This window comes from Astatotilapia calliptera, chromosome 7 (assembly GCF_900246225.1).
Source record: "Astatotilapia calliptera chromosome 7, fAstCal1.2, whole genome shotgun sequence".
NCBI classification, from domain to species: Eukaryota; Metazoa; Chordata; class Actinopteri; order Cichliformes; family Cichlidae; genus Astatotilapia; species Astatotilapia calliptera.
In genome coordinates, this window is record NC_039308.1 from 28518824 (window position 1) to 28532227 (window position 13404).

Below are 13404 nucleotides of genomic sequence, written 5' to 3' on the forward strand. Positions count from 1 at the left end.
TTAGATCATTAGAGGATATTTTATTTTGTGTTGCTATCTAGATAAATGGTAAAAACAAAATCTTATGTCAAAACTATGATTTCAAAATATTTGCTTATTAACGTGAAGTATTTTATTGTTGATTTTGTTTTTTCTTCTTCTCAGGCAAGCCGGTGATGATCATCACAGAATACATGGAGAATGGCTCATTGGACACTTTTCTCAAGGTAAACTATACAGGAGAAGGGTCTGAGGGAAGAAATACTTAAAAAACGACCCTGGATAAAATACAAACCCACTCTGATTCTCCAAAAATCTCCAAAAAGTTTTTTAAGCAGAATTCGTAGCTTCATTAACAAGAAATTATATCATCTCAGTTTTAGTGTTGTCTGTAACATCTCAATGGACTGAAGGATGCTGGAAACAGACAGTGGTGCACACATTGAGACAACAGTGGTTCATAACAGAAAGATGGCAGTTAAAGCAGGTTTTATAACAGCTTTTAAGCAGAAAACAGATACAGATGTGTTCAGGCGATGAAAGTAATATTTCCTACTAATAGTAATGTATTTTGTATAGCACTTTTCAAAACATAGAGTTAAAAAGCGCTTCACAGTTCAAATAAAAGCCACAAATTGAAGATAAGTATACATGTTCAAACATGCAGACACAGGCATACGGTCAGGATTTCATTTCAACATACATGCAAAAAGTCGCAAATTATGGAAAAAAATTAAAGGGTAAAATTAAAGGAACGCTAACCTATACACAGTTTTCAGTAGTCATTTTAAACAAATAAGAGTCGCCTGACCTGACTGACTGAGGAAGTCTGTTTCACAGTTTGGGTGCAACAACCTCAAAAGCACGGTCAGCTGGTTTTAAAATCAGAATGAGAGACAGTTAGGAGACCCTGGTTAGACAATTGGAGAGGCCAGCTGCATTGATAAGGTCAAGGAAGGAAGATAACATGATGAGAAACACAAAATAGTAGGGAATAATCAGAGAATCTGAGTTCATCTGCATGGGGCAGATTTAAGGCACATTTAAATATTGAAATGCTTTCTCACCTTTACTATGACACAGATCACCTCACCAGAATATATAAAGTCACTAAGCCTTCAGAGTTGGAATAATGCCTTTCCTGCGTAAATGAAAGTACTGCCTTCATCGCGAATAGAATGTGGAATTTAATGAAGAGGCAGGCTGAAATAAATATTCCCTCTTCAGACCACTTAACAGTCTGTTCACTGCCTACAGTGGCACAACGCTCAGGTAGCAGACAAGTCTAATTCCTGCATGAGAAAAACTATAAATTTCTTCAAGAGTCTTGCTAATGAAGAGATGAAATACATAAGATTCAATCAGGATTCAGCACTGAAGAGAGTTAAAATGTTTTTTTAAAAACAAAAAAACAACAACAACGGAGGAAAGGGGAAAGTAAAATGCTTCTGGTTTGAGGTGTCGGTTTACTTGCTTGAAAGGCATTGCAGACAGGAACAATCAGAAATCTCATCTGAAGGGAATGATCTCATTTTGGCTGCATGGAAAAGGGGGATGCTGTGAGACAAAAAATACAGATAAGTGTGTGTTACAGAGCTGTGGTGAGTGAAAACTGCTGATATGACTGTCCTGTGTGTCATGGGGAATAAACCTGAATGGCAAAGTGGAAGCAGGGAAGATGGGCCACCAGCAGACGGTGCAGCACAGAAAACCCTTAGAAGTAATTACATGGATGGCTGGTGTACTGAGGCCAGTATAAATGACACAGCTATTTGAAAACCAGAGGCTGGACTGGGTCCTGGATTAGCTGTCACAGCTATGGACAATGTACTGTGAGGCTGCTAACTCACATCTTTGGCTTAACATCTCATTTCACATGTAAGTGGGATGTTCTGCTGCGAGTGGATAGAAAAAACTATTTGTTGAAACTGTGAGCTGCATGTCTGCTGTCAAAATGTGAAGAGTGGATGAGGGGAATGTTGATAGTTTACATTTGGATTGGAAGGAGCAAAAGCTTAAACTAACAATGAGAGCCTACCAATGAGAGGGGAAAAAGCTAAGAGGAAATCTAGTGAAAGAGTCTTCCATACCAGGGAAAAAGCCATCACTGTGTATGCAGTTTTCAATATTAGCTTAATTACTAAGTGGTAATACCTTACCACTTAGTAATTAAGCTAATATTGTCATCCAATGCTGTTGCTTGAATTAATTATTTCTTTGGCAAAAAGCATGCTTCATTTTTCTCAAATCTTGAACAACCGATTTAGCATCATTCTTCTATACAGATTGGGAGAGTACCAGAAAGGTTAAGTCGGGCATTGCAGGGAGGAAGGGGAAAGATGAATTACTTGGGGAGACACGCGTCTGTACAGGAGACAGTCATTTCATAAAACATGATGTGATTCAAGGCAGCCGGGTGACACTGAACTCTGGGCAGGATTCATGGAAATATTAATGCTTTAGGTCATTTCATAGAGCAGGAGGTCTGACTTGAAGTGCATAGTTGATTGGATGACCATCACTGACACTTATAGAGGGAAAATGGTGAGCTCCAGAGCTAAATACTAGAAATATATAAATGTAAATTAAGTGTATTTTCAGAGTAAAGTGCTTATGGATATTCTCTATAATTATCACATAAAACTAGAGCATTAGGGTTAGATAAGCTGACTTGCCTTGCTGACACAATAGGCTAATCAGATCTGTATTGATCAGTGATTATGTGGCTACAACCAAACCAATACTGGAGAATATATTTCAGCTTTTAATCTTTCTTCCTGCTTCACGATCCACAACCTGTGCTGTTGGTTGGTAGGTGTTAGAGAAAAACAGAAAAAGTAATCCCAACATTTGCTGCAGTGGCACCATAACAGCCATTGACAAAATCCAGGGGGAGAAGTTGAAAAGGAGCCTTTTCCCATCTTTCTTTATATTATCTTGTAATTGGCCCAGGTCTGCAGGTTTACACGGTTTAAAATCAACAGAACATATACAGGGTTGACCAGTAGTTAAGTGCTAAAGTTCGATACAACATGGGTAAATAATTTGTGCAGATGCTGCCTGGGTAGCATTTGCTAAATGTCATCCCCCCCTGTGCTTACTTCTGCCATTCTTCCCACTGTCCCTATCAAAATAAAGTCAGAAATGTTCACATGTTTTATTATTATTATTATGTGGTGCATATATAGAGTTGTCCCTCTTGGGGGGATACTCCCACTGGGTTTAAATCTGGGACTCCCCACCATTTGACCCTAGAACTGAAGAAGCTTCTCGGATGAGAGGTGAAACGTCTTCAAGCAACTTCCAGACGCTTTTCTTTCCAAGCTCCTTAGACTGCGATGACCTGGATGACTGAGAACCTTCACAGACATATATAGAGTTACACTATCCTGTCCTGTCTGGCAGCTTTTATAAGGCCAGCTCTATAAACTCTCTATAGGCCCCATTTTTTAAGGTTTATCTGTTTATGTCTTCATTTCTATTCGTGTTATTTTTTGTTAATACATATGTGGTACATCGTATGTGATACATTATAGACTCGATTTATTTACACTATATTCAATTGTTTAGATAAAGATACCAAAGCAAAATATTAAGATTGTCTTTCCACCTTTGTCCCTTCTTTCTACATAGAAAAATGATGGCCAGTTTACTGTAATCCAGCTGGTTGGTATGCTGCGTGGGATTGCATCTGGCATGAGGTATAAAGAAAACCAACAAACACACTGTGTTTTCGAACTCATTAACGTGCAGTGTTTGTGTTTAACCCTTCTTCCCTTTGTGTTGACAAATGTAGATACCTGTCTGACATGGGCTATGTCCACCGTGATCTAGCGGCTCGTAACATCCTGGTCAACAGTAACCTTGTGTGTAAAGTGTCTGATTTTGGTCTATCCCGAGTCCTGGAAGATGATCCGGAGGCTGCATATACCACGCGGGTAAAGCTGCACAAATTTCTGAAGCCAGTGGTTATTACATATCTTAAAGTTGTTTGTCAGGCTAACTGCCCAAAGTCTGTTCAATTTAAATTACATAAGACTGTAATATTATATCAGAGCAAAGATATTTAAAAGGTGCATGCAAGCGAGTAGCATTCACTTAACTTTCTTTTGATCAACTAATAAATTAATCACCTGACTGCCTCGGTGTGGGTGTTAGGGAAGAGGGCAGCACACTGTTGTCTTTAAAGTTATTTACATTTAATATGGGTTGTGTCAGAGCATGACTCTGCCTTATCAAACTTTGGATTAAGTGAAAAACTGACACACAGAATAGTCTTCCCACTAAATACACACCTAGACACTTTAACTAACACACACTGACACACACACACACACAGACAACAGCAGCAGGCCTTAAATTGAGCTGTATATCCCAGGCTGAGTGGCGTTCTGTCAGCCAGAGATGGCCTGCTTCCTGCTGGAGGAGGTCCAATTAGTACTCAGCTCAGTCTCTGCAACACTCAATTAGCACTGAGTCTTGCTGCCTTAGTGCCAAATATCCTGTCACTCACCTCTCACTGCCAGGCTACATCTCTTCTTGCTCTCTCTCTCTATCACTGTCTGGGTCTCCTTCCCTGACAGAGCAGTGAGAATAACATAATTCACACCCTTCAAATAATCAGAGCTTGAGATATCCTGCTGCTGTGTTCATCAATACTGCATCAAGCTAATTTCACTACTCATCAGCTGAAAACACACTTTCCTGTGGAACTCAGCAGTCTTTCTGTGAACTTTTTTTTTTATCTTTGCAATGAAAGCATGATAATGAAGATGAGTAAAAAATAGAGGAATCACAGGGCCCCCGACAGTTAGGATAGGGAATTTGTATAAGAAAGTGAAACTTGGTATCATGAATGTGTTCCTAAATTGGTATCCATTAGGGGAAATTTGGATTGGACCACATGCGGAAGAAGTGTCTCAATTAAGGTCTGTTCTTGGTTTCCATCCTCATGACACAAAAGATGAAAATGTTGAATGACGGCAGCTGTATTTACTGCTGTAGCTCTGGACAAGCGTAGCTCGAGTCTATTTATTTATGTGAACATATCAGATTTCTTCATAATAAAGCAGCACAACACACGAAAATTTGAGGTTCTATTTTCCAAGCCCCAGGTTCCGTTAAATGCTTCAATGTGTTTGGATCATCTGGTAAACACTGCATTTTATTACAGGGCGGAAAGATTCCCATTCGCTGGACGGCTCCAGAAGCAATTGCATACAGGAAGTTCACCTCGGCTAGCGATGTGTGGAGTTATGGGATTGTCATGTGGGAAGTGATGTCATACGGAGAGAGGCCCTACTGGGAGATGTCCAATCAAGACGTAAGTTTTAAAGACATTTTAAGGAAAAGTTAGTTTTCTTTAATCTTGTGAGTAACGCATGTAGTATTTGCTGGATTTTACAACTGCAGTCGTATCAGATGGTGATGCGTGAGCTTGCAGTACTTGATTCATCACCACACACATGCATCAATTTCCCACCCACCCACTCACACAGGCAACATATGCACGCACAGCCCTCCAGTGACCTCTCCAACTCCTACTTCAGACTCCACCCTCCTTTTGGTTGTTAGGCTGTCTGTCTCGAATCTAGAGAGGGGAAGGAGAGGAGGATGAGAAGGAGAGGAGAGGAGAAGACGTTTGATGTTTAATTGAAAGCGTTATGCTGGATTTTCTCTGATCTGCACAAGAAAGTGCAGGCTCTCACACTCTCTTTCTCTCAGCTATCACCTTCTGTTGCCCACTGTCTCCTCTTCCTTCTCACTTCTTTCTCTTGTCCCTTTTTTTGTCTCTACAAAATGCACTTTTTTGCGTCTTGTCCGCCCTCTCTTTCTTCCCCCACTTCGTCTCTCATTCCCTTCCTCTGATCTTTCCTCCCTGCCAGTCAGTTTTTCTACCCCCTCAGCACGCAGTGATTTGCTGCTGTGCTTCTCTCTTATGCTAGAGTGCAAGAGTACATATGCATGCGCTTTAATACATGCAAGCGTATTGGAGTGCCATCACATCTGTCTTCTGTGTGAATTTGACACAAGTAAAGGCTGTCATAAACTCAACAAATCAATTCCCTGTAGTGTCTTGCACTGGCAGAACTAGGCTGAAAACTGCAGCCTGCTTTCCACTGCAGGGTCTAACGGAGGGAGCTAAGGTTTATTTATTATTCATCCAATTCAATTTCCCCCACCAAAACATTTCTGTGATTCAGTACTGCATCCTGTTACTTGCAGAAATGATTAACGGGGTTATGAGGCATGTGAAATAAACAAAGTTGTGTTAATGTTGTGTTATTTTGCTGGATTCACACAGGCCATTGGTGTTGGGTTGCTAACTTCATGGATATTTGAGTATAAGGTCGGGTAGAGAGCAAGTATCAGAATTCAGGATCTTGCTCAGGAGAACTCAATTTGAAAGTAATCTTGCCTTGCTGAAGTGTGTCATGGTTCTGCCTTTAAAAAAATATTGCAGGATACACCAAACAGGATGTACCCTCTGCATACTTCAATATATATCCATGTTATAGATTTTCATTTTATAGTCGCTTTGGAGTCTTATTTCCTCGGGGACAGCATACCAGAATCTTTTGAACAAACCTGATTATGGTGTTTTGAAATTATTGTGTCTTTTACATGCTCAGTGCAATAAGAACAGAAACTGAGAGCATAAAAACAGCAAACTAAATCTCAGTTACTAAAAATAAAGACACAAAGACAAAAGTTTGACATATAAACACAAATAAAAGTATCAGCAGCAGTACAGGAGTGCGCATAGGCACAAAGTGGAACAGTGTTAATTATATTAATGCCATCAGCAAACGCAGTAAGTGATAACAGAGAATAAATTACAAGTGATACTATGGTAGTAATACTAATCCTTCCATCTTGTAAAGAACAGATGAGAAGGTATAAAATTATAGTATTATAGAGTGTTAATGTTGTTAATGTGTAGTTGTTCTTTTTCGCTTTTTTTGCTCTTTTTGGGGTATTTTCAGTGTTTGAACTATCAAAACAGATGGGAGTTGGATAATCTAATAGCCACAGGTAGAAAGGATCTGCTGTAGTGCTCAGGCCTGCACCTTGGGGCAATGAGCCTTTTCCTGTGTGTGCTGTGGTGAGCAATCAGAGAGGAATGTATAGTGGGATGGATTGTACATAATGCTGAGCAGTTTCTTTAGCAACCTCCTTTCAGACACCTGACATCAGCTGTTTTCACCCTGCTGCCCCAACACACTGCCATATAGTCATATGTCCAACCTTAGAGTAACAAAACATAGACAGCATGGGCATTTGGCATTGCAGGACCTGAGCCTCCTAAGAAGATACAGGCAACTCTGGACCCTTCTTAAAGACAATATCTGTGTTCCTGTACAAGTCGAGTTAGCTGTTTATGTGTAGTCCTAGGGATTCATCCGTCACCCCAACATCTGTTCCCCTGATGATGATAGGGGAGGAGGAAGAAACTGCTTCCTAAACTCTACAATCAGACAATAATCATGAAGTTAAAGCAACCTTTAGCTATGCTACTCGCATAGATGATTGAAATTTATCTTTTGCTCTTACAGTATAACTGTTTGTACATTATACACAGGTTTGTTTTTTGTTTGTTTGCTTTTGTAAAGCTAACCTGCCTGTCTTTCTTCATCTCTCTATCTGAAGGTAATAAAAGCAGTGGAGGAAAGCTATAGGTTGCCAGGTCCTATGGACTGTCCTGAGGCCCTGTACCATCTTATGATGGACTGCTGGCAGCGAGAACGCAGCAACCGTCCCAAGTTTGATGAGATTGTTTGCCTGCTAGACAAATTCATCCGGAACCCCAGCTCGTTAAAAAAGCTTGTCAACTCCTCACACAGGTAGGATGTAACACTGTACTTTGCACACCATTTAAAATATATATTAGTTATAGTTTATTCCACAAGCACACACACACATACAGATGATATCATCTAAATGGCTGGTGTTATTGTCTTTGTTAAGAAATGATGTTAGCTTTCTGTTAAACATTTCTAAACACTTATTGATGATGCTTCTGCTTCTTGGCTCTTAAAAATGAAGTGTATTCATTTACACATTCATTTTTAAGCAAATTAGGCTCAGCACTCTAAGCTAATAGACTTCATCTTTCAAGATAAAATGTAAATAGAGTCTTACTGAAGTCCTGTGTAGCAGCATAGTTAAAACGTAGTCTTTGGCTGCTGCACACTAGCAATAAAGAGCAGAGAAATAAAGTGGCTTAATTTTCTTAGAATGAAGCATTAGTCTGAAATGTAGTCAGTGGGGTGTCCTTTGATTGTCGTAACATTTGAACATTCAGTTAGTATTTCCTCTCCATGTATGTGCAGTGCATTAGTACATAATGGTATGAAATGGCAATAATTGCTCTGAAGCAGACATTTATGCAGACACTTCATTATGTTATTTTCTTTGCGGAGATAATGAAATAATGGTAGATCTTTTGTTTTCCTCTTTCTTTTTGTACACACACACACACACACACACAAACACACACCGGAACGCATTTAATAAAGCAACACCTTATCTAAGAGCCATACAATGACATATGACGGGCGTCAAGATTAAAATGACTCAAGCTATGCTTGTCCTTTTCTCACACCACACGCCTCTTCTAGTTATAGTGTGGAGAATGTTGTTAGTTGGCATAAATATTTCTGTTTGATAAGAGAGAGCCTTATTTGTAAGCATGAAGAGTGAGCCAAATGACAAAGACTTTTGAGTGGACAACATTTGCAGTTGTGTAATGGTGCATAAATAGCTTCATGAAGACTCATGTTCAAACATTTTGCTTTCTCTTTACCTGTTTTCCCACGTTCCAGAGTTTCCAACCTGTTAGTGGAGCATGCCAGCGTAGAAGGGAACTGTAGCACTCGAAGCCAGACTGTAGGAGAGTGGCTTGACTCCATCAAGATGGGACGTTACACTGAACTGTTTATGGAAGGAGGTTACTCTTCACTGGAAACAGTGGCTCAGATGACATCAGAGTAAGAGTCTTATGCACATGCACACATACATATAAATGCATAGGTGATAGGACGTCTACCTTAAGGTTTAGTTTCATTCCCCCTGGTTTTAATATAAATCATTTGTAAGGCATTAACATGGGTTTTATCGCTGTCCACTGGGTATTTACAAGTGGACACTTCAGAGTATGTCAGTTCATCTACAGGATTAGAATGTATCTTTGAGTTACATCAGTGACCAATTGTCATTGAATCTAATATATCTGTCATTTGTATCCAGTTGTTTCTTTACTGGTGAGAAGCAGCAAAGCACTTCATGTGCCTATTCTGCTATAGTTGTAAGTTATAAGAAGAAAACAAGATTAGGTCTATTCATTGGCATGTTTCAGGAAAAACCCAGTCAAACATGCCAAACATGCTTGAAACACATCTTGGTGATATATGTCTGTTTACACTTGAGTAGTACGCCAGTAGTGCATAAACAATTACCTACAGATTGTGCTTACACAGAAGACACTGTGGTCCAGTACTGAGCCCAGTCCAAATCCCATATTGTTTGAGCGATCTGATTTGAATGCATTGTCAGTGTATACTGGGTCTATTCACTCATGTCCTTAGCTGACATGTTAATGCCAGGTTTAAACAGCATCACAGATGTTTTTTCCGTAGACCATTTAATGTAATGAACACTCTAATGAACACACAAAGTGGTGTGAAGGTTATCTACAGTGCTTAACAACTTTATTAGACCATCACCCAATGTAAGTTTTATTCCAGTGCTGCCCTAAATGAAAGGTATTCATAATTACCCACATTTTTGTATGTTTCTATGCAGAAGCTCTTTAATCAAAATTATATTTTTAATGCTAAGCTATAATTATTGTTGTTTTCCATTCATTTTCAAATTTAGTGTAAAGCATATTATAGTAAAGCCAAATTACAGTTCTTTACTTGCATTCCTGAACAGGAAAGTTTATTTTCAGCACTTGAATTTTAGACTTGGTTAATTTCTGACCTCTCAGAGAAAAGTTTGCCGGTTCAAATTTGGATAAAAAAATGTGAGTTCAGTTTGTTATTTGCCTAAAACTTTTTTTTAAACATGTTTTTGATAGATTTCTAAAATATTTGTGTTTTCTCATTTTTATTACAGGGGGTCTAATAAATTTGGTAAGCACTGCATTACAAGATTGCAAGTCTGTGCAAATACTTCAAAATGCTTTTTCTCTTCATTGAACTAAGAGTTCATATAAAGATAATATAACTACAGAACATTGGTAAAAATGTCATATATAACTCGAGGACGATTGAGAAATTGGTTTAACAGCAAAATCTCTTTAGTCAGTGTGTATCCAAAAGCCCAAACACACAATAATTTCTAACTTACAAAAAAGACTGGTTATCACATTCATTAAAAATGAATTTATTTATGTAAGTAATCCAAAATGCAGGCTTATTTTTAACAACTTTCTCATGCATTGCCTTATTTGTTAGCAGAATGCTTAAATATAGTGCCCTGTTTTCTGTGTGCTGTTTTTCAGGGATTTGCGAAGAGTAGGCGTGAACTTGGCTGGACACCAGAAAAAAATTATTACTAGCATTCAGGAGATGAGGGTCCATATGAACAGCACCAACTCTACTGTAAACATATGATGTGAAATACAAACATACAGACACATGCACACTCGTACACTCGCACACAAACACAGAAATACAATATATGGACCTACTATGTACTGGACCTAGAGTGGCTTAGCACTTTCTGTGGACGAGGATACCCAGTGTTCTACCGATCTAAACTGGAGGATCCACATGTTGTTGGTTCCTGTGTGTGGAGTTTGCGTTGGTGTCATTGGGAATATTGGATATTGCAGCACTAAAACCAAACTGAACTGGACTGAGTGGTGCTACTTGGAGGGATGATGATGGTGAGCTCAATATGAACTTAAGTAATGGTTTTACTTTAATTATTCAATTATATGACTCTGGGGATCCTCTTGGCACTGTTTTGGATACCTAAATCACAGACAGCAGATCTAACTCTGAGAGCAACCATAAAGTTTTTGGCTGTATCACAGATGTGAGTTTATACACTGGGCTCGAAGGGAACCTTTTCAACCTGTCTCAGGTGAGCTGAGCCCCGTGGAACAAAAAAAGTACTTGCTGATTCTTTGGCAACTTTCTCCATCGAGATTACCGTTCCATCAGGTTTCACTGAATTAATTTCCATATATTGAACCATTATCATTATTTCAATTAATGTCAATATTTGCTTTGACATGCTGATGTGCTTGTGGTTTTGATTTTTACCCATTTCTACCACATCTTCATGTGCAAAACTGAAGCTAAAATCTATTTTAATCATCCATATTCATATTCACTGTCATTTACTTAATTATCTTCCAAAGCAATGAAAGACAAGAATAGATACTTGACCTTTACTGTTTTAAAATACTAGATCTTAAGAATGGTTCTTACAGAGCCTAAAAAAGAGAAGTGAAAACAAACAAATAAAGACATGAAGATTTACACTTAAATATACTCTCTACAGCTGTTCTTCTGGATGAATGTATAGCACTGCTACAATGTGGCAATAAAACCATTCTAGTCCTTAAAACCAGCTTCTGAATGAGGCCACTGATTGTATGTTATTCAGCTGGCTTTGCTCTATGTGTAAGACCTTTCACTTACAGTGAAGTTACTACAAAGCAATGCATATTTTAATTGTAAACTGTTCTATTAGCTGAAAAATTCACACATATTTTAGTGAAATATTCACTCAGATTGCAGGCAAGCAGCACATGGAACACTGAAATCGCTTAAAAACCTTCACTTCAAAGTCTAGGAGAAGATTTTGCTGAGATTCAAAAGAAGCATTTGCTTATGAGTAAATCTTTCATCCAGATTCCAGATAACCTTAAGGTAGGATCCACACTGGAACTGGACATTTTTAATTTGACATCCATTCATCGATCGCGCATTTTCAAATTAAACTCCACTTCATGTTTAAATGTGGTTCCAGTAGAATACAACTGGAACAAACTGACACTCGTCAAAGGTTCATTCAATCCTGATGGAACATTTGTTCATGTAATAATGGAACTGCCATTCAGATTCTCATGGAAGGGATCACAAAGATTCCAACAAGACTGTTTACTGGTATTCTAATGGAACATTTTCCTCAGATTTTAAGGGAACTTCTACAAGGATTTCAATGCAGCCTTCTCTCAAGAGTGCACTCGGATCTTCATCAAGCCTTCACTTAGAACCAACAAACTTCAGGTACCGCAGAAACCCATCAGCACTCTGTTCAGTTTACCATGCCGCGGAGAATCTCTCACACGCATGTCTGCAACACCACAATAAACCTCACTCTAACAGGACTGCTGAAAATAAGGAGGCAATATTCATCTACTTGATAATCGTTTATTTATTTCTACTTGTTTGAAAAAAGAGCAAAAGTTATGTGGACAGTTTGTGTTTTATAATAATACTCTCTCTTGGACTACTGAGCAGCTTTGCCTACATGTCTTTCATGTATATAATGTATTATATATTTAAAGCAGGGAGCATTGTTCTTCTGTCTGCTATCATGTGGACAATTGGATATTGACCAGTCATCTCAGAGTAGAACACATTAGTAAATAGTGACAGATATTCTGAATCGGCATTCCTGCTACATAGACCTGGGCCGCTATCGAGTGGGGGCAACCAGCACAACTGTCCCCAGATAAGGGTCCCCAGAAGGGTATGCAAAAGAGCAAATATTTATCTTATGTTGTTGGTGATTATGTTTCATTTTACATTTTTTTTTGGTGCAAGACCTAGAAATATTTTTCAGTGGCCCTAAATGAGAGCAGCAAGAAAAGCTTTGTTGACACTAGAAGTAGATGAGAATTATGAACAGGGACTGATGAATTTCTGGTGTATTGTATGGTATAAACATATACAATGATGTCAATGATCAAGCCCTTGCTTTACTTCTCTTTGGTATGGTATGTTATACGTAGATTGCTACTCAGTGCTTTATTGCTAAAACTTGACCTTTTTTCACTGCATTGTTCACCTAAAGAGAAGCTACGTTCTCACATTATATCTGTGCTCTCTGCAGATAACATGCTTATATTTGTATCAGTTAGTGTACTGCTAGTGTTGGGGTATACAGATGGAAATGCAATGAGATTGTAGAAGTAGGGTTTCTTTTTTTTGGGGGGGGGGGGGGGGGGGTTCAAGAGGTGTTATCACCTGATTGTATGAAAGGTATAGAAAAGCACACAAGAAGAATGTAAAGGTTTTAAAGGGGCATTTCACTTTTTCAAAGAACATGCTTTCACTTTGAAACACTCAGACCCCCCACAGAGTTCAAGATGAGTAAAAGGGATAAGTCCTTAATGGTGGTAAGGACCCTCTTAGGTAATGGCATTTAAGCTTTTCCACCTGCTGTCAAGATCAAACTTCT

The 13404-nt window shown here is 38.7% G+C and overlaps 1 protein-coding gene across 3 annotated transcripts in view; it reads left to right on the plus strand.

Moving 5' to 3' along the window:
- The window catches only part of epha5 (EPH receptor A5), a 60727-nt gene extending 47570 nt beyond the window's left edge, over positions 1–13157 (plus strand). The window contains exons 13-20 of one of the 3 annotated variants that reach the window (XM_026174210.1): positions 145–206; positions 3613–3680; positions 3776–3917; positions 5153–5302; positions 7630–7823; positions 8805–8969; positions 10099–10115; positions 10487–10565. In XM_026174210.1, the coding sequence (XP_026029995.1) occupies positions 145–206; positions 3613–3680; positions 3776–3917; positions 5153–5302; positions 7630–7823; positions 8805–8969; positions 10099–10115; positions 10487–10503 (815 nt within the window). In that variant the 3' untranslated portion in view covers positions 10504–10565. Of the gene's footprint in view, positions 1–144; positions 207–3612; positions 3681–3775; positions 3918–5152; positions 5303–7629; positions 7824–8804; positions 8970–10098; positions 10116–10486 lie in introns of all 3 variants that reach the window. The other 2 variants (XM_026174209.1, XM_026174212.1) reach the window with 2 other exon arrangements.
- Positions 13158–13404: the final 247 nt, after the last annotated feature.